The 20,520-nt window shown below is 45.8% G+C and overlaps 1 protein-coding gene across 1 annotated transcript in view; it reads right to left on the bottom strand.

Moving 5' to 3' along the window:
• LOC119391424 (MRG/MORF4L-binding protein-like) overlaps positions 1 to 20,520 on the bottom strand; it is a 65,454-nt gene that overhangs the window by 18,923 nt on the left and 26,011 nt on the right. The window contains exon 4 of the mRNA XM_049414862.1: positions 8,546 to 8,679. Within this exon, the coding sequence (XP_049270819.1) occupies positions 8,546 to 8,679 (134 nt within the window). The remainder of the gene's footprint in view (positions 1 to 8,545; positions 8,680 to 20,520) is intronic.

Raw genomic sequence — 20,520 nt, 5'->3', positions numbered from 1 at the left:
CTCGGACCCGGGTGTACTCCAGACCTGGGCCTACTACTGGCTGTCCGGGACGTCTTTGCCACATCGGCTCTGCCTATGCCTATGTCATCGCTGCTGTCGGCGTAAGACGCAACGCAACTCATCGACTGATCTGCCCTCGACCGTCACACCGTGAAGTGTTCACACAAATCTTGTGTATAGTGCAGTGGGGGACTACGCTGAGGGTCAGACCTTGAGTCCTTCAAGAACGTGTGTCGTGCTCGTAGCTATAGGGCAGTTTTTCGCTGTTGCATTGTAACGCGTCAAGCTTCATCATCATTTTTGTAACATTAAAGCCTTACAACTCCAGCTGCAAATGTCTTCGTCCGTCTCGGCAACAATTATTTAAGTTGCCGTGATTACCCGAACCATATCCCTCACAGTGGGACCCCTCGTCGTGGCACCCCTGGCAGCATTTGAAGAAGCCATCAGAAGCACCGAACACAATGCGGTCGCGCTGTGGGGTGGAGTGTCAATACCTAAAGTATTTTTCTTACACCATGGTCCAAACAAAACACTTGAAGACATGCTTTCAATGTCCATAGATGTTGAACATAAAAATAGGGATGAAATATTGCCTTACATCACACTTGCTTATAACACTACTGAACAAATGACATGCATTACTCCGTTGAGGCTTTTTCATGAATGAGAGGTACAAACCATGTTGGATGCAATGCTACCACCGTAGGTCGGCAAACTCACTCATGAGTTGACTCACTCAGAGACACTCAGACTCAGACTGAGACATTATTCTGAGCCAAGGGCGAGTCTGGATAAGGAAAGTTTTCGCGAGACTGAGTCCGAGTGAGCCCTAAGCACAAAATATATTGCTTGAGTGAGTCTGAGTGAGCGCCACACTTTCTGCTGATTTATGGTCCTATCCACTCAACTTCAGCATTACTATCAGCCTTATGTCGGCTCACGCTGATACTCACACCTGCTCACACATACTTCAATGCACTGGCATTCATATGCAAGCTAGAGGTATGAGTTACAGAGTGGGGGTGCCTTGGCAGGAGGTTCCTGCTAATCGCAGTCAAAACTAGCATGCCAACCAAAATTAAAACCACATTTTGTACAGAAAAGCATGGCATATATGTGACTTAGGTTAGTATGTTACCATCAAAACAGGAGCCGTGGAGGCACACTGCAACACATCTCGCAGAGACATGTACATATGGCCAAAAATGCTGTGGAAACGTATAACCACCATTTGTGCATTCAGATTAGGAAACTGCGATACAATGTACAAAGGAAAAAGCCTCTTTTTTTTCGTTGTTACAGTGCAGAACATACATAGTCGTAGTCCAACAATGAAAGTTTAGACAAAATGCGGCTATCAAAAATAAGCACACTACAGAGCATGGTTGGAAGGATCGTCCATGTGTGATACTTCACCAAGCGATTAGTTCAGATTACAAGCCAGCTCTGTGCGAACACAGTATGAGCAGGTGGTTTTCCATAGCTACAGACTTGTGCCACACAGTGAAAGGCATGAGCTCTCAGCAAAGTGATTATTTGCATTGTTGCCCCTAACTTCAGTTGCGCCGCATGACATGCCTTACCAGGTACAACATGGTTTACTCCGTAGCCTACGACAACCAGCACGATGCATGAACAAGTGAAAACTGCATGATGGTGTCCAGAAACAGAGTGCGAAGTGATGAACCATGTACGTCACGACAAGCCTGAGCGTGTGACTCTTTTTTCCCGTGATGCAATGCGTCAACGCATGGTGGCATGCGCGACTTTTAGGAAAGGTCCATTGAGCTAAGCTGGCAATTGTTTCCCAGTTCACTTTATTGGGTATTTCTGTACATGTAATCCTGAAAGTGTTAGCAAGCACCACTTGTAGCCATGATGTTGAGTGCGGTAGTCATTTTTTATGCCAGATGGCGTCACGTTATTACGAGGCGGCAGCGCACCATAGAAAAGTAGCATACGAAACCGGCAATACGTATTGGTTTGGGTTCAAAACCATGGGCAATCTTAGAAGCTGTTGAAGGATACTAAACAAAAATAGAAAAAAGTGATGAAAATATAGAAATTCCACGAGGAAGATGCAGCTGTTCCAATAAACAGAACTTGTATTTCAAATATTTTTTAACAGTTGGCAATATTTTTAGCACTGTCAGAGCGCAGTGGTTGCACGCCAGCACAAGCCATAATGCCAAAGTTCCCGCGGCGGATGCAGGGAGCACGTGTTCCTGTCCTGCTACTTCCCTTTCTCTCCCTCTCCTTTACATCCCACTCTCCCCCTTCCACAAAGGCGCTGAGAAGTGCCCCGCTGTTTAGGGGCTTTACCCTAGCCAGGTGCACTGTTCGATGCCAGTACCGTTCTTACCCCCGTATTCAGAAACGCTCCATCACTTGAACTTGACTTGCCACCGCCTTCAACGTGTTTCGAACGCGCTGCCTTTAGGCTGTGCCAAGGCAGCACAAACACGTTTCGAACGTGCTGCCCAAGGCGGTGGCAAGTCAAGTTCAAGTGGAGGAGCGTTTCTGAATACGGGGGTTAGTGGTTCTAGGAACCATATGGTGGGAGCTGAGCACCATGGTGGGAACTGAGCGGGTTGAAAGACAGGGCGACGGCTGGCATGGTTGGCATGCCAGTTTCCGGTGGCGTAAAACTTCACCTCCTTTAGTTCACGGCAACGTTACTAGAACAAACTCAGTTTCAAAGCTCCGTATCTCCGCCAGCGGAGGAGGGTGGTCCGAACGGCGGTCGCGAGAACTAGCGGCGCTGCAGTTCCGTCTTGCGCCACTATCGGCGCGTCGTCTGCTGCCACGGCATAACGCTGCGGTCCGCCGCGCAGTTGCTCGCGGCAGCTGTGCGGCAACTTTCTTATTGTACTAGTTAGGTGGATACTTAGGTGGATATGCGTAAGGTCGTCTGTATGCATTGGCCCGCGTGCGTTCTTCATTGATTGGCTAAGATTCGTTGTTCGGTCTACGTTGCCACGCCCACTTCTTGTTTTATTTTGTTGTATTCGGGTTTGACCAGCAAGGACGGTTATCAACGCTCGACGCTGTCCGCGAAGCAGTGTTCGAGAAGATTCGCGATTGTAGTAGATCGTTTTGGTAAGATTGCGCGCCGCACGCGAATGTTCCAGCTTTGTCGAGAGATAACGCCGCCACCAGCGATATCGCTGGAAAGTTCGATAGCGCCTGTATAAAAGCCGACGCGCTAGACCACTTGTCAGTTGATCGACGGTCGATGCTCTGTTCGCCGCTATCAGTGTATGGCTGCAGTTTGACTTTCAGTTTCCCGGCCACTAGTTCGGCCAAATAAAGTTTCATCTCGGACCTGCTGACTGCTGCCTTCGTCGACGTCACGACCCTGTGACAATATTTGAGCTGTCTACATTGCGCTTAACTTCCAAGCATAGGAGTTTCTAAGCGAATGAGGGTTTTCAGCGTAATTTTTATAACTACCACTACAATTTTAGCCGCTGCCGTCTTATCTAGACCAAGAACAACCCAACACGTTTGTAAAAGCCTTTATAGTGTACAAAGAAGCGTACTTACTCGAGATACAAAAACGTTCTAGAAAAACTGTACTCATGTTGTCTACAATTTATTGAAAAAAAAACTTTCTCGAAAAACATCACCAATGCTTTGCAATGTTTACAAGACACGTTTTCGCGACGGTTAAAGGGATACTGACCCAAAATCGGAAAATTTCACGAGAGCTCAGTAAATAAAACCTCAGTGTGCGATTACGTCGAAGAGATGTCGTCTCTGAGCAATTTTTTCAGCGGATAGTTGTATTTTCGGTGTCTCATCTTTCTACGTCGCATCCTTATACGGTGCCTTAAACAATTCGAACAGATCGGCTGTGATGTGAGCACCAAGCAGTTATTCGTGCGTACTCTGTCGCTAGAAGAGTCGTCAGTATTCAACTTCAGTTTTTCAACTTCACCGAGCAGATGTTCCATGCCCGCAGCACTTCTTACACTGTACGACAGCCGTTTGCGTTTCGTGCTGTAGCCGTTCACTACGCAGTTAAACTGCTCGTCAACTACAATTATATTTTGCACAATAAAGTCTCCGTTCCCGAAGCAAAGTGTGAGATTGGGGTAGTTGGTATTCCATTATTAAACTGCTCAGCGCAAAACATTTGACACGGTACACATAGAAAAGACGAGGACCAGCGCTGGTCCTCGTCTTTTCTATGTGTACCGTGTCAAATTTTTGCGCTAAGCAGCCCGTTTCCGAGCCGGCGAGTGTAAAATATTCCGCACATCTTGTTCGATACCTCGTCATAAAATCTCTCGAATATCCACTGCTCTGAAGGCATAGCGACAGCTGACAACTGATCGAATGTCAGTGTGATGCAACTCTCAGTCTCGGTAGCGTATATAGGTAATCGCCTGCCTTTCGTTTTGCTGTTCTATTTTTGGCGGCTCCTCCAAACTGGGCACTGGGCTTTTGCGGGACGCCGTGCGGTTTGGGGGGGGGGGGGGGGGGGGGATTTGCGCCTAAACCCTGAACATTTTGGCTTTGAAATGTGGGGTGGAAGTGCTGGGAACAAGCGCGGCACGGCACCGGGCGCGAGTTCCCACTTTCCACGTGGGATCAAAACTTCTTGTCCCGCAACGACACGAAGATAGTGCTTTACAATGTCGTCACTCTCAAAATGAACGCCACAGACCTTGCATTTCGCAGTAACCTTCCTATCTTTGCGATGCAAAGCTTGAATGGCGTAGGGTCGTTTGGAGGTCCGAAGAAGTGTCGTGAGGCGGAGTCGTCGTTGCGGTAGCCGCTCTTGCAGCCCGGCGCAAAGCAAGTCGGCATAGCGCACCGTGAATCTGTTCGTCCTCGTTACGCTTCGTACATCATGCACGTGTCTTCGTACAAGACGCTAAGCCTGGCCAAGAACAGTCGCAAAAATGACGAGCGGACAAAACGCAGACGTCGCTGTAACCCACGTGCGCTCGTACATCGGCGGCGCCGATCACAACGAGCGCCAGCCGCGGGAGCTAGACTTTAAGCTAGACGTGACTGCAGCGCCACTAGTTCTCACGACCGCCACGCGGACCGCCTCTCCGGCGGAGCTTTTAAACTGAGTTTGTTCTAGTAACGTTGGTTCACGGAGTGGTTGCTAGGTGTGGCAGTTTGTGAAAAATGCATTAAATTATTTTCTGCCAGTTTCTGTCTGAAATGAAGGTTGTGTCAGCCAATTTCAGCACCCAATCTTTCAGTTGGGCTGAAAATCTCGGCAACATTCACTATCCCTTTTAAGGGACACTAAAGAGAAATAATGAATTGGTTTAGATTGATAAAGTGCGCTCGGAGAACTCTTGTGTAGTTTATTCACCACCATAGGTTTATTATTACAGGAGAAAACCAAGTTCAAAGTTTCATTTTTAAATTTCGCGCCGAACTTTATAATTCGGGACGTAAAAAATTTCAAAGAGCATTTAACGTATTTTGGTGCCACTGGCTCGACGAAATTTCCACAAACTCGTTATGTCAAGTCTCTGGCCCCCTCAGAGGACAATGTACTTTGATTTAACCGATTAGGAACTACGTAGGTCCAAGCAAGCACTGTCAAAAATATGTGACGTCACGGCAAATGGTGCGGAAATTGCAAGGTGGCGTCGCCACCTGTATTTTCTTTTTGCGCGTTTTCTCGCTATTAAGCGTCTTCTCGCAGCAAGCGTGGCGTTTTTGGTATCATGGAATACTACTTTACTAATGCGAGAAAAATCGTTTTGCTCTTTGGTGTCCCTTTAAGGCGATACTTCTGACTTTAGTATTCACACAACTATAGTCGGATAAAACTTTAGAAGTCTGCGGCATTTTCTCCTCAAAGGCGTATGCACACAAGATATGTGCATACATCGAGCACTCCAGACTGACCTCATGAGTCGGATGGCTGGTGACCCCGCCTTCGGAGGACATTCCCGAGTACATGAGCAAGACTATTTCATAGTAGCAGAGGCGATCAGCTGCCGCGCTTTGGCCATCAGGGTGGGGCCTCTTCGGACTTCTCAAGTTGTATCCGACTATATACGTGACATCATCGATGTTGTCATCTCTGACAGTCTCTCTTGCTAAAGGTGCTGCCTGCACCGTCCTGAGCTTGTGCATAAAGTTGACAAGAAGCAGTTTGTCAGTGAGTGACAGTGTGAGGGACTTGTTTCCACAAAGTGACAGTTCTGATATAGCATCGAGGTGATGTTCTTTTACATTGAGGCAAATTACGTGTGTGTTCTATGCATATGACAGTGACGATGAGAGCTTTAACAGACTGTCTAATCATCACCTCCTTTATAAAACTATGCCTGGCAGTTCCTGCGCCACACAATGGCTGACGCCTCTGTTCACATGCCGCTTGCAGCGTGGTGCTGCCACTGCGCCGCTGCTGAGAAGGCTACCGAAACGTACATGCAGTACCCGAGTTGTGCTACTCACGTTCATTGTCAAGTTGCATATTGCACTATACATTATTTCGTTCGTCAAGTATGCCAATGAAGCACTGCTGAAGTGCTATATCGCGAGTATTTCATGTGATAAAAGTGATACGACTACTGACATAGCCGCTGTGCCCGTTGCTAGATTTTGTTCCTACAACCCAAATTTTGCTACAGGAGAACCGCATCCACGTGGGACATTTCACAATAGATCATTTATTGGCAGTACTTATCTCAACACGTCAAGAATGCAACAGTTCACTTGACATACTACAATTTCCACAGCTTTTGCAACAATGGCGTCTTTGCATGCATATTGGCCACTGAATTCTTGTCTGTGACATTAAAAGCATGGTTATTTAGCAGTGGCTTGATGAACTTGTGGCACAAGCGTTTAAGGAGCACTTTGCTCTGTCAATTCGTTCTTGCACGTCAAAATGGTGATGTCCACAAGATGATCAACAGTATGTTTAGACAAGGAATTCCTGTGAAACACCATGATGCCAACAAACCGTTGAAGACCTTTCAAGAAAGACATCAACTCTATGTCTGGAATCCCGTCGCCATTCTCCTTAACACTTCAGTATGCACCGGCTCAGCTACAGTGCATACTGTGTCACTCAAAGCAATGCCTGAGGCGTTTCTCAGTGTAAGAGCTGCGTTTGAGCATGTAAGCCTGCCATGAACGCTGGTCACACAACTACTACTGATGCAACACCAGGGCAACAAGGGTCTTCATTGTCATCGACACTGGCACCAGTTATTACTTTCCGCTTTTTCCTTACCTTCTTCTGGCTGTATTCAAGGTGAACAGCGCGCTTTTGAATACTTCAATGAGAGTGTACCTCTGCAAGTTCAGGCTAATGAGTAGCCCGGGAATGCGCTGAGTACCTTGAATATGTTCTTATGCTGCGCTCTTATGTTGTCGAATTTTGCTACTGTCTCTGAAGCTAGCAGCAAGGAAGTGCTTACTGCAAACGACCGAGTCATTCGATGTTGTGTTCAGCTCCTATTTCATTCGCGAGGTCACCATCCATCAATGGTGCAACTCGAGGTCGGCAGGAATCTCGTGGAATGATGCTCCGGCATTCTTGCTTGTGGCACTCAATATGCACATAGGTACGTAACAGTGCCTCCTGATAAGCGCTTTATGTACACAAAACTGAAGCAAATTACACTTCACATTTTCCTGTGGTTGTCAACACCAGCAAATGAAAATTTCCTTGCTTATCTCCAGCTAATGAGTGCCGCAAGCCAGTGCACCACTGTTACGGATTGGACGGGACACATCATGCTAGTGTAAGCAGGCAGCGCCACGAGCAGAAAGCACTAGCAAATGAGAAAGCGAGACAGGCAAGAGTGTGATTGAACCGGAGGGCCTCTTTGACAGGCGTACGTTTTGTAAAGGAGGCGTTGGCCTAGTGGGACAGCGGCAATTCAAAGACAAAGATTTCTCTTTGTTCTGTTGGCTTGAACAGGCTGTGTTCTTGTGCAACGTATTGTCTCCTGTTTGCATTTTGTTACAACATGATGCACTCCTTAAATCTATAACGTGGAGAATTCTGTTATACATCTGCTTTGCTACATGAAACACATAACAAAGTCAGAGCCAAGGAGACTATGCAACAGCCAGCCATTTTTCAGCTTTTCTTCAACATGACAAATCTACACAACTACTATTTTTGCTTTTGGGTCCACTATGTTGAATGGAGACTGACCTGTCCTTTTTAATATTCACGAGAACTGTTGCTTCGCTTAAAAGCAAATTTACTTTTAATGTGTGTTTATGTATGTCTAATGTCACTTCACACATTGTATTCGGCTATTTGCAGATGAACTTCATTAACAGTGAGATGCAAGTATCGACTTTATTGATGTGATGTCCTGGCATGCACTGGTGTAATAAAATGTTGCATCTAGTTCTTCCTCGGTGAATTTTCTTCTCTTTCAACCATCAATTCCATACTCCTTTGAAGCAGCAACTTTCCATGGTTTTGCATTCTGCCTTCATTAGGTTGTGTGCAGCAAGCAAAACACGCATCACCAGCAAACACACACAAATAAAGGCTCTGAGCTATTCAATCAGATAGAATATAACAAATTACCTGGCAGCAGGCAATGGAGCTTGCTCACTGGGTTCTTCATCTTTTCTGTACTTGGCCATGAGGTCACCAAACTCACTCTCAGGCAGCGAAAATTCAGTTTCGTTGTTTGGAAATGGCAGAATCTCCGACTCGTGCTGCAAGAAAGTTATGTTACTTTGTTGATTTCGTCCACAAAAGGGCACAGAGTGCAATGACAAGAAATGACGACATCAAGGCATATACACTGTTAAAGTGATACTGAACAAAAAAATCGGAAGAAAATGAAGAAAACATCGAAATTCCACTCGGAAGACATAACTGTTCCGATAAAGATAGTTTATTTCACGTATTTTCAAACAATTGGCTGAATTTTTGAAGGGATGTCAGCGCGTGGCAGTTGCACGCCAGCACGAGCAGGGCTGCGCATCGACAACCGCAACATTGAATGTCCCTGCGGCAGATGCAGGGTGCACGTTTTCCTGTCCTGCTACTTCCCATTTTCCACCTCTCCTTTACATCCCATTCTTCCCCTTCTACAAAGGCGCTGAGACATGCTCCCCCTTTTAGGGGCTTTACCCCACCTGAGAGCATTGTTCACTGCTGCTGCTGTTCCTACTGGTTCTAGGAACTGTAGAGTGTTGCAAGCAAAGGCTGGCAAGGTTGGCACACCCATTTATGGGGTCATTAAACGGCACCTCATGGCTTGGCCGCTAAATGCTTCTACTGGATTCTGCCTGAAATGAAGATTGTGTCTACCAATTTCAGCACCCAATCTTTCAATTTGGCTGAAAATCTCGGTGGTAAAAATTTTGTTCAGTATGCCTTTCAACAATTAAACATGAAAAAAGCCATAAGTAATTTTCAGCATGCTCTGCCTTGTTTTCGATTAGTGATGGGTCAAAGTGAGTGCCACTATTATAAAAGCACCTTTTTTTTTCTTTAGAGGGTGCATTAACAAACTCGGCTGCAATGCAGTGCTTTAGTGCCTTAACCAAAACTGGCACTGGTCGTATATTTGTGGTTGCTCTAATATCAATCAGTTTTCATTTTATAACATTTTATTTTATCTATGTCCCTTCTCTGCTGCAAGAAAACTGGCGTGGCATGTTTCCCTGGATGTGGTGGGCAACGAGCTTGGTAAAGTTCATTTGACTCTGCCAAACATGTCAACTCAAAAGAGACCAACGTGAAACACAATCAATTTAGACCAATTCATTTTTCTTTGAAAACTCCAGTGTTGTGAATTTCATCGTCATATGCCACTATTAGAAGACAAACTGTAGGACAATGTTTCGTTTTTTAATTTCGCACCATCTCTGCAAATGCATGTCAGCATGATGGCACAATTTCAGTGTTTTATCGTATTTTCACTACACTGGCTCAACAAAATTTCCTGATAATAGGTACATTAAATCTCTGGCCCCCTCAGAGGATAATGTACTTTATTTTTTTACAGATTAGGAGCTACATTAGCCCAAATAGGTGCTGTCAAAATCCATGACGTCGCAGTGACTTCATGTGGGAACTTTACAGTGGCATCACCACCTGCATTTTCTTTTTCCATGTTTTCTCACTAACCAAGCATCTTCTTGCAGCAAGAGTGGAGCTTTTGGTATTGTAATAAGGTAATTTACAAATACCAGAAAAATCATTTTTCTCTTTGGAGTCCCTTCCACCATTGAGCACGCACCTGAATGTCAGGATCACAAGCAGTGGTACGTACCGGTTCTCATTTGCCCTTCGTAGCTTTGTCTATATTTTTGACATGGTGTTAGAAAAACCGGCATATAAACCAAAGAAAGAGTATAACACAAATTTCATCAAAATCAAGCCAGTACTTTCAAGAATCTAATATGTGAAACTTTGCTGGGAAAAAGTAGGACAAACATGTCCCACTGACTCGTGAAGGCCCCGTCATGCGATCACATCACCAGATACTTGAGATGAAATGGCTGACACAAGTGGAGCAAAGAAGCACTTCTCAAGTTGTGCAGAGGAATGCCGTGCACATCTCATTTCGAGCAGCAGAACAGCACCTGCACATTCGCCTTACAAGCCTTCATAGGGCTTTGATCTGTTCCTGTAAAGCTTGCTTCACCGCATACACCAACCATTTTTGTCGATTTTGTTGTCCCTTCTTCCACTGTTGAAATGGTCAAGTACTGACGTCCCTGAATATCTGCCCACTTTTCAAGAGGTATATATCAGGAAAATTATTCCCGTGACCCATCATTTCCACAATTAGGCTTAGCAAAGAGCTTGGCAATTTCGCAAATAACTGTGTTTCAATGCATTTATCAGTATCAGTCAAGTTACTGCACAAGTCTACAAAAACACATGATGACTGAGAGCTGAAATCGTCTCTCTAAAAAGCCAAAAAAAGATAAAATTACCTGGAATTTCGAATGACAGTTTTTTTTTATCAGAACGAGAGGAAAATTCAGAAGCTTCTGTAAAAAATCGCACAAATTTCAATGGCATTGTGGCACTACTGCCACCTTCCGAAACCATGGTAAAACAATTTTTCTCGAGCTTACATAGACTTTGGTAAGATAGCAGCTACTTAGTGTTGCGCTAATTGCAACAGGTGATATGGGAGAAAAACTTTTCTGCAGATGGAAAAGTGGGACGTATGTGTCCCACTGACTCACAAAGGGTTAAAAGGCCAACAGCCAAGTACAATGATGTGAGCATTTCACCACAGATTTCATGAGGTACAGTCCTCATGGATTGAACTGAGACAATTTAGGGCTAAGTAATGCGCATACTTTTTTTTTCACTGCCTTCAGTTCGTGTGATATCAGTGGAATTTTTACTTGAGCCAACCCTATTTTTAGCTGCCAGTTCTGTAGCGACACGATGTGGCGATCCCGAGCAATTGTGCATACCAGTCATTATACTGAAACTTTTGATGCCATTTTTCAATCCGTGAGGACTGTACATGCACAGCTGAATGTGTGAAGAAGCAACTGCAATTCCCGCTGCACAGGTGCAGACATGGTAAAAAGTTCACGGGATGTGGGTTCCAGAAAAAATTAAAATATCAGCCTTGCTGTGCACGCAGTTCCCATTTCTGTAGTGTCACAGCTTGCAAGCAACAGTGACGCTGTATTCTTATTAGCTGCCCTGCAATATTGAGCTGATACTCAACTTTTTGTTGAATCTGCATCGCATAAACTTCTGACCCTGCCTGTACAGTGCGCTTTCATAGAACTACATTCTACAATAGCAGCAGCCCATATGTCTGCAGCGGCCTTCACAATTAAACACAATCAGGTTGAGTGCAAGCAGCTTGTGTCTGGAACAGTGAAATCAATATGTGGTTTTCTGCATGTAAAACATTAACATAGTGCAATGCTTAGCTGCAGTCTAAGAAAAACTTTGCAATCGCGAAGGTTAGATCAGGGAGAAAATTTCTCAGAGATGAAATGCTTTAAAAATGTAAGAGTTCCTTATTTTCATTAATTGATGGAAAAACAAACATCAGCCGACAAGATCACAGCTTGCTGATACCATTTTCAGGCCTCACTGGCAAGATCACTGCTGAAATAGCTGACGTTAGTAGAGATGATGATGTATTGGTGTTTTGTGGTGCAAGGGCCACAGCTGGCCAAAAAGTAACATGTCAATTTATGCTGGAATGTTGATGAACCATCAATTATGATGTGTTTATGATATTGTGGCTGTAAAAAGGCCTAAAACACATATACAAAAGTGAAGACACGATGCATGCAATGCAGTGTGCTATGGGCTACATTTGACAGGGGTGAGAGACTAAAAATGATTTAAAAGTAAATCACAAGAAATTAAAAGTTACAATTGCATTGCTTGAACACTGCACTAATGCTTCAACAGAGCCCTTGAGCACAAGGGCGTGAACACATGTGCCCCATAAAGCTGCCGCAGCAGCAGCCTCTCCTGAGAGATTGCTCTACAGTTCCATTGGAGCAATAACATGAAACATTTGACATTCATTTAAAAAACTTAAAACAGAGCAGTGTTGGACGGAACATTCTAGAGTTCCTTTTGGGAGAAATGGAGGAACGCCACCGCTCTGTTATGGATTGGTGGAACTGTAACGGTAACTCATTAACTCTAATAGTGACTCGTTAAGTTTTGAAGGGAACAGCAGAGGAAATGGCGTTCCTTCTGTGAACGGTGCACGCCGGTGAAGACGCACGCAAGTAGTCAGCACATTGTGTCGAGCAGGGTGGATGGGTAGCCTCCTGCTGCGCATTAATGGCTGCTTTACGGGCGAGGTTACACTTTGGTTGGCGCCTTCGGTGGGAGCGGCTTGTCGTGTGCAGCATTGTCTGTTCACGTGCTCACCATCTGCATTTATTCGGCCCAGCTCCTGGGAGTGTTTTTCTCGTCTAAGGTAGGCTGGTTCTGGTTCGCTTGTCCCTTTAATTCATATATCTTGTGCATGCCACAGCCAACGGAGGACAAATCTCAGCCTTTTTTGACACCTGGTTGTCTGGGCACTGGGGAAGAGGGCCGCAATGCAGTGGACGCGGTTGCCGCAGTGGCACTTGCTCATTGCCTTTGATGGTTGCGTTTGGACAGGTATTTCTTCAACGTGCGAATTATCTCCACGGCTGTCGGTCCATTTCAGTTTGACAGCTGCCGCACCGGAAACCGTCTCTTTCATACAATAAACGATACGTGTACATTCAGCCTACATTCTTGTTCCAACCGCTGAGCCCCTATCACCTTGGTTGACTTTGTTCTTATTTGTGTACAACACGGCAGTACCCACAAGCACTTCAGTGGAACGGCATTCAAACATTGCCAACTAAGGTCTCACGAGAAAACAGGTTTGTCCGTCGCACACCAACATCGAGATACCGCTTGCAGAGTTCAAACAAGTGACATTACTAAGCTGTGAATATTTATCCGGTACATTATTTTACTTACTGCACTACTGAATCAGTACTCATTGAACGGCTACAAACTGTCCCTTTCGATGTTGTTTCTTTTGCCAAAAATTTAGTTGTATTGGTGTATTTGGGGAACCAGTGGCATAGCCAGAAATGTTTTCCGGGGGGCGGGGGGCACCCCTCTTTATGTATGTTCGTGCATGTGCTTGTAGTATGTGCAAAATTGCAAATTTTCAAGGGGAGATGCTCTGACCCCCCCCCCCTCAAATAATATTGAAGTGCCACGTGCCACCCACGTGTATTGCACTTGTAATAGGCAAGCACCAAAGTTCCTGTCAGTTCGACATGTCTGCAGCACTGGCATAGCCGGAGGGGGGGGGGGGGGGTCAAACACCTCCCCACCCTAAAAACTTTTTTCAATTTTGCATGTGTACACGCAAACATACAAATGCACACACTATCATGCATAAAGGGTTGTCGACCCCCCCCCCCACCCAAAAAAAAAAATTTCTGGCTACGCTATGCTACTGGTCTGGAGTACGTTCGATGCTCTAAAAAAATTCGTCTAGGGGTGTTTCTTTAAATTTTTGTTATTTCCATGTAACCTGCTGCCGGTGACGTTCAAATTCGTATCATATACGTAGTTTGATGCGAGATTTAAATTACTCCCTTTATTTTACCACAGGATTATCCGACATTGAACTTTAATTGTGAAAATGCAATGTAACGTAATGTAGTGACACATTCCAATGTTAGAAATGCAACTGGAACGTGTTCCTTTTGCATTAAAGGGGTACTGACACCATTTTTCGAAGGTGAGTTTACTCTGCCATAGAAATCTCCAGTATACAGAGATGGCTTTGAGCAAGTGTGAAGCTCAGCAAGTCATATTTCCCATGGCACGCCTACCGGCATCGACACTACCTTGACGTCAGGCTACAGTACTAATTCTGGTGACTTCAAGCAGCAGTCTGGCTAGCTGTGATGACGTCAGGTACCAAAACTTCCAAAATGGCTGCTTGTGCGCCACCAAAACATTCAAGATGGCTGCCTGTGCGTTACCAACGGAGCCACGGCACAAAGCGGTCATGGAAACGTCACGGATGTCTTGCGCGAGCACCTGACAAGAAGCTCATACAGTGTTGTGACGTCAGGATACAGTAGGAACCGAAATTAGCTTTTAAAAACATACATCAATTACTTTTTCAGGGTGTACTCCCGCTTAGCAGTACATTTTCTAGGCTCTTGAGCTTCTCGTCAGGTGCTTCTCATCAGGTGCAACACTGTATGAGCACCTGAAGAGAAGCTCTTATAGTGTTGTGACGTCAGGGTACGTTAGGAGCCTAAACTAGCTTTTAAAAACATACATTATTACTTTTTCAGGGTGCACTCACGCTTCTTCCTTTTGACGCAAAAAAAGACAACTGAATTCTTTTGTGTCAGTAGCCTTTTGAGGGAACTTGTAATGGGAACTCGTTCCAAGATTGGGAAGGAACGAGGAATACGCTTTCATTCCCGTTTTAGAGGAACGTGTACAACACTGAAACAGAGCCTGTGCTGAATAAAGGTGTCCGAGCCGAGGAACAGCACTGGGTGTAGTGGAGAAAGCCCATTCTTACATCCTTTCATGGGTGTAGTGGTATTCTTTGTTAATATACCAGGGGAAAATGCTTTTTCCTTATGTGTCAAGTTTGTGACATTCCGGTAATATGTGGAGGACCGTTAGTGTCTCACCATATTCTCCACAGACGAGAGGATCGTTGCCAAGGAGCAGGTAAGTGTGCATATCGTATGTATGGCCCTTCTAAAAGTAAAATCCTTTTTTTGTGGCCAGAGCGCACCCTCTAAAAAGTTAGACACGACAGAGCGCACAGGGCACGCTCTGTCCTATCCGACTTCTTTTCCTCAAACGTTTTGTGCACAAAAAAAGGTTTTTTCCTTTTAGAATGCAGTACCAAGCAGCCACTTTGTTATTTATGGCTTATTCTTAGTCGACAGAGAGTGACCTCAGTGCTTTGCTCAGTACTCAGTAACTTACTAGAAGGAGGCCATTTTCCTATCTGTGGTTTAATTAGGTGGAGCTTGCTAGAATTCCTAGTGTCCCAAAGGTCATTTTTATTATAAAAAGGGTACAGCTGAGCACCCTGCCCCACGGCACACAAATCTCTTGGATAAATTGCTTGGACAGAGCATTTTCCATTCTGACGTGAAAAATATGGCCACTTAGGTCACTTTCTATCATGTTTAGCATGTTACCATGAATACCGAGCACGTTACCACGAATAGCGAGAGGTCTTGGAAGATTCCAAATCACCAAGTAATGTCGTAAGCTTTCTCCACATCAAGAAACGCAGACAGGAAAAACCGTGTGTGGATAAAGGCATCCTGATTATAAGCCTCAATTCGCATGAGATGATCCGTTGTGGATCAGCCTTCCCTGAAACCGAACTGATACACATCAAGTAGCTTACTTGTTTCAAAGAAGTATACCAGCCTGTGATTAATCATTTCTTCAAGTTGCCTCAGCTATCGGCCAGTAGCTTGCTGCACAAGATGGCATTTGCTGTTTAAAGGGACACTAAAGAGAAACAGTGAATTGGTTTAGATTTATAAAGTGTGCTCGGAGTACTATTGTGTAGTTTATTTCACAACGATAGGTTTATTATTATAGGAGAAAACAAAGTTCAAAGTATCATTTTTAAATTTCGCGCCGAACTTTGTTATTCGTGACGTAAAAGATTTCACAGAGCATTTAACGTATTTTGGCGCCACTGGCTCAACGAAATTACCACAAACTCGTTATGTCAAGTCTCTGGGCCCCTCAGAGGACAATGTACTTTGATTTAACCGATTAGGAACTACGTAAGCCCAAGCAGGCACCGTCAAAAATATGTGATGTCACGGCAAATGGTGCGGGAATTCCAAGGTGGCGTCGCCACCTGTATTTTCTTTCTGCGCATTTTCTCGCTTATTAAGCGTCTTCTCGCAGCAAGCATGGTGTTTTTAGTATCGTGGAAGACTACTTTACTAATGCGAGAAAAATCTTTTTGCTCTTTAGTGTCCCTTTAAAGACGGGGATTATAAAAGGGATTCCATGGTAATGAAATGTATCCTGTGTCCACATCTTGTCATAGAGACTCAAAAGCGCCTTTTTTTTAAAGCATCTCCTGTACACAGAGTACTTTAGGATTAAACTTGCTTATTGGTTCTCTAATGTCACCTAAATTGTGTAGAAGGCCTCTAGCATTCCACTGCAGTATCTGTGTAGCCATTTTAAAATTAGAGGAGACAGAGGATTTATTTCTTGTCAGACTTTCTTGTGCAGGGGCTGTCATGCGTTGTTTACTTGTTGCAGCATGCTCAAGGGAGTGGTACCACTCTTTCAACGTCACTGGCGTTGAAGTGTTGTATCCATCACCTCCATGGAAGGCGCTGGATGCATGCACTATGCGCGAAGACTGATAGCATTTAGGCCTCATCTTACGAGAAGAGGCCGGTGAGGCCACCGAGCCACTAGGCTGTTGGCCCTTTGTTGGTGGCAGAGTGGCAGCTGCCGCATCCACCTGGGGGGCTGGAGGCTTAGCCGCTGCAACCCCACGTGAGGTCTGAGTAGAAGCCACAGCCCGTTGTGACACTGCCCCCTAGCATGCCACATCGGAGTAGGTAGTGTAGTGTACTACTGAGAACCGTTTTCATGCTTCCTTGAACAATGTATTTTCTTGCACTTTCAACGTTATTACGTCCTTTCCCTTTTCCCATGCAAGGCATGTGTGCCCACCATCGCAGTTTGTTCAGTGGGGAGTGTTGTCGCAGTCGTCAGAGCAGTGATCGTGCTCACTTCACCACACTTTGCACACATTGGCCGTCCTCAGCAGCTTTGAGATCCCTGCCCATATCTTTGGCACTTTAAGCACCGTCCGGGATTAAGTATGTATGCTCTGACACGGATTTACATGTACCCATTTCAATGTGTTCTGGGATCCTGCTTGAGCCAAATGTGAGGACCAGGTGTTTTGTTGGTATTTCTTTGTTATCTCTACGTATCTTGATCCTTTTAACAATGATCACATTTTGTTCCATCCATACGTCTAACAGTTCCCTTACTCAGTGTAATCAAGTCATCATCTGTCACTACTACACGGACCGTATTCATTGACTTGTGTTCAGTCATCGTTATAGGAATGTCTCCAGTTCTCCCAAAGCTGGGAAGTTTCCAATCTTGGGCGTTGCAAAAAAATCTCGAAAAGTTGATCTCCACTTGACATTTTAGTGATTTTATATCCTGCTTCTAGCTGTTGTTCGAGGCATTTAGCCACAAGAAAAGGTGAAACACCTCTCGCTGGCATGTCGGTTTGCTCCCTGCGGTTCACGTGATGTCGAGGAAAATTGTACAGCATCAAAAAGTTTGCTGTAACATCGGTGCACCCTCTTTTTTCAGATCAATCAGAAAGTGGGGGGAAAGTAGTATACATTTTAAATGTTCGGTTATGCAGCAGCTATGGTAACCACCCACCATTGAGCCCAACAAGGGGACGCTACAATACTAGGGTAAGACACAACCAAATGAATCTAACAGACAATTAGGCCAGGGAAAGCATTGAACTGTAGTGTAATAAATGTGACATAAACTGAAATGAATTGAAGTGGACAAAAAGTCACCCTTTCTGATGGTGGGATTTGAACCCACAACCTACGAATTACGCGTCCAATGCTTGGGTAACACATGCAGATGCCAGCTATACATAGCTGCTGTTAGGTTTCGCCGCTCATAAGTCGAAACTGCAGACGGGACGGCGCGGCACAGTACGTCGTACAAAGCTTCTTTCTCGGCTTCCTCTCTGCGTGGTCTTTGACTGTGCAATTATCAACGGAAGGCAAACTGCAGGGAGCAGCTCGATCCCACAATGGCCAGCATGGGTTGCGGTCAAGCGACCGTTCTCAGAGGTCGGCGGCCCGAATGTGTGGGAAAATGAGGAGGACATCCCCTGCTCTATGCCGTCGCTCGAGGACCCCAACAACGACCGACATGTGCTTTCGCAACAATGCAAGGTCGAATGCGTGGGAGGCAGGGTCACGCAGACGCCTTTTCTTTCCCAGAACCGTTTAACGACTGGCTCCGCGAGTTCGATGAGTACGGGAAAATGGCGTGAATGCACCAGGGCTAAGATACAGGTGTTTCGACCGTGAGAATCCCTGAGAGCGTGGGATAAGGAGAGGGAGAGCCATGATGGGAAAGAGTGCCAAAACGCCTGTCTGCACTGTAAAGACACTGCTGTCGAGATTAGGGACAGCCCAGTAGGGAGTGGCTTAACATGAGGATAAACGGATTGGATAAGGGAATGTCGAGGCGGACCACCAGTGGCCACCTCCCCTTTTTGTTGTTTACCGCAAGGTACTTAAGACTGGACGGAATTCGTTTCCCTTCAGTCTAGGCTGTAATCACTTAACTGATCAATCAGTAAGACTCCGTACGATGCAACTTCTGTCTGGGCCGTAACCACTTGGTGGTCGAACAGTGAGACTCGGTTCTTCGTATTGCCACCTGGTGTTTTGAGCCAGCATGCCGTGGCAAGCCGAAAAGGCGAAGAAGACAATGGCGAGGAGCGCTAGCCGTTGGATCGTGTCTGTCATTCGCGTCTTGCTGTTCCGGTGTTCTTGCCCTACAACGCCTATAGTGCGTGACAAACTGGTGGTGGTGCGGGGTAATCTATGCACCGTACCCCTCCGAGTAGCAAGATCTCAAGCATTGTGCCGGTGGTTACTCCTGTGCACCGCGCCAGCAGAAGGATTCGAGGACAAGCTCCTGAGTTTGGACTGCTCCCGGACAACATGGCGGCTCCGACCATCCCAACCGACACCAACCAAACCGGTACGGAAGGCACAACGCCGCTTCATTGTACTTTGCTCAATCCTCGAACGCCAAATCCCTTCCATGGCGCTCCACATGAGGATGTGGAAGATTGGCTTGTGCACTACGACTTTGTTGCCGTGCACAACAAGTGGGACAACGCAGACAAGCTGCGACACGTCTATTTCAGCCTCATGGATGGCGCACGTGTTTGGTATGAGAACCGTGCAGGCATCTTGACATCATGGGAAGAATTCAAACGCAGGTGAAGGAAATGCTTCAAGACGGCGTAATACAGCCCTCAAGCAGCCCGTGGTCATCGCCTGTCGTCCTGGTGAAAAAGAAGGATGGCACCCTTCGGTTTTGTGTCGATTATAGGAAGCTGAATAACGTCACAAAGAAAGACGTGTACCCGTTGCCTCGGGTCGACGATTCTCTAGACAGGCTCAGGCGCGCAAAGTACTTCTCCTCAATCGACCTGAAAAGTGGCTATTGGCAAATAGAGGTCGATGAGCGGGACCGCGAAAAAACTGCTTTTGTAACTCCGGACGGCCTTTACGAATTTCGAGTGCTCTCTTTCGGCCTCTGTTCCGCTCCGGCCACATTCCAACGAATGATGGATACCGTTCTCGCTGACCTCAAATGGAAAAGTTGCCTTGTCTACCTGGATGATGTCGTTGTCTTTTCGGAAACGTTTGACGAGCACCTACGTTGCCTTCGGAGTGTTCTAGAAGCCATTCGATTGGCTGACCTCACCCTCAAGCCTGAGAAATGCCATTTCGGCTATGAAGAGCTAAAGTTCCTCGGCCACGTTGTGAGCGCTGCTGGTGTTCGGCCCGATCCCGAGAAGACTGCTGCCGTGGCTGCTTTTCCAGTCCCGACAGACAAGAAAAGTCTTCGACGATTTCTGGGTCTGTGTGCGTATTATCGCCGCTTTATTGAAAATTTCTCTAAGATTGCGGAGCCACTAATCAGACTTACTTGTGACGACGCACCATTTCTATGGGCTGACGAACAATCGACTGCCTTTGCGGAACTGCAACATAGATTGTCTTCTCCTCCTGTACTTGGCCATTTCGATGAGGACGCTGACACAGAGGTACACACTGACGCCAGCAACATTGGTCTCGGAGCTATCTTGGTGCAAACTCAAGATAGGACCAAAAAAGTTATCGCCTACGCGAGCCGCACTTTGTCACGAGCCGAGATCAACTATTCAACGTCAGAGAAGGAGTGCCTCACGGTAATATGGGCTATTACGAAGTTTA

The sequence above is a fragment of the Rhipicephalus sanguineus genome, chromosome 1, assembly GCF_013339695.2.
Source record: "Rhipicephalus sanguineus isolate Rsan-2018 chromosome 1, BIME_Rsan_1.4, whole genome shotgun sequence".
NCBI lineage: Eukaryota > Metazoa > Arthropoda > Arachnida > Ixodida > Ixodidae > Rhipicephalus > Rhipicephalus sanguineus.
Note: the sequence above shows the minus strand (reverse complement) of the source record. Positions and strands in the feature narration are given on the sequence as shown.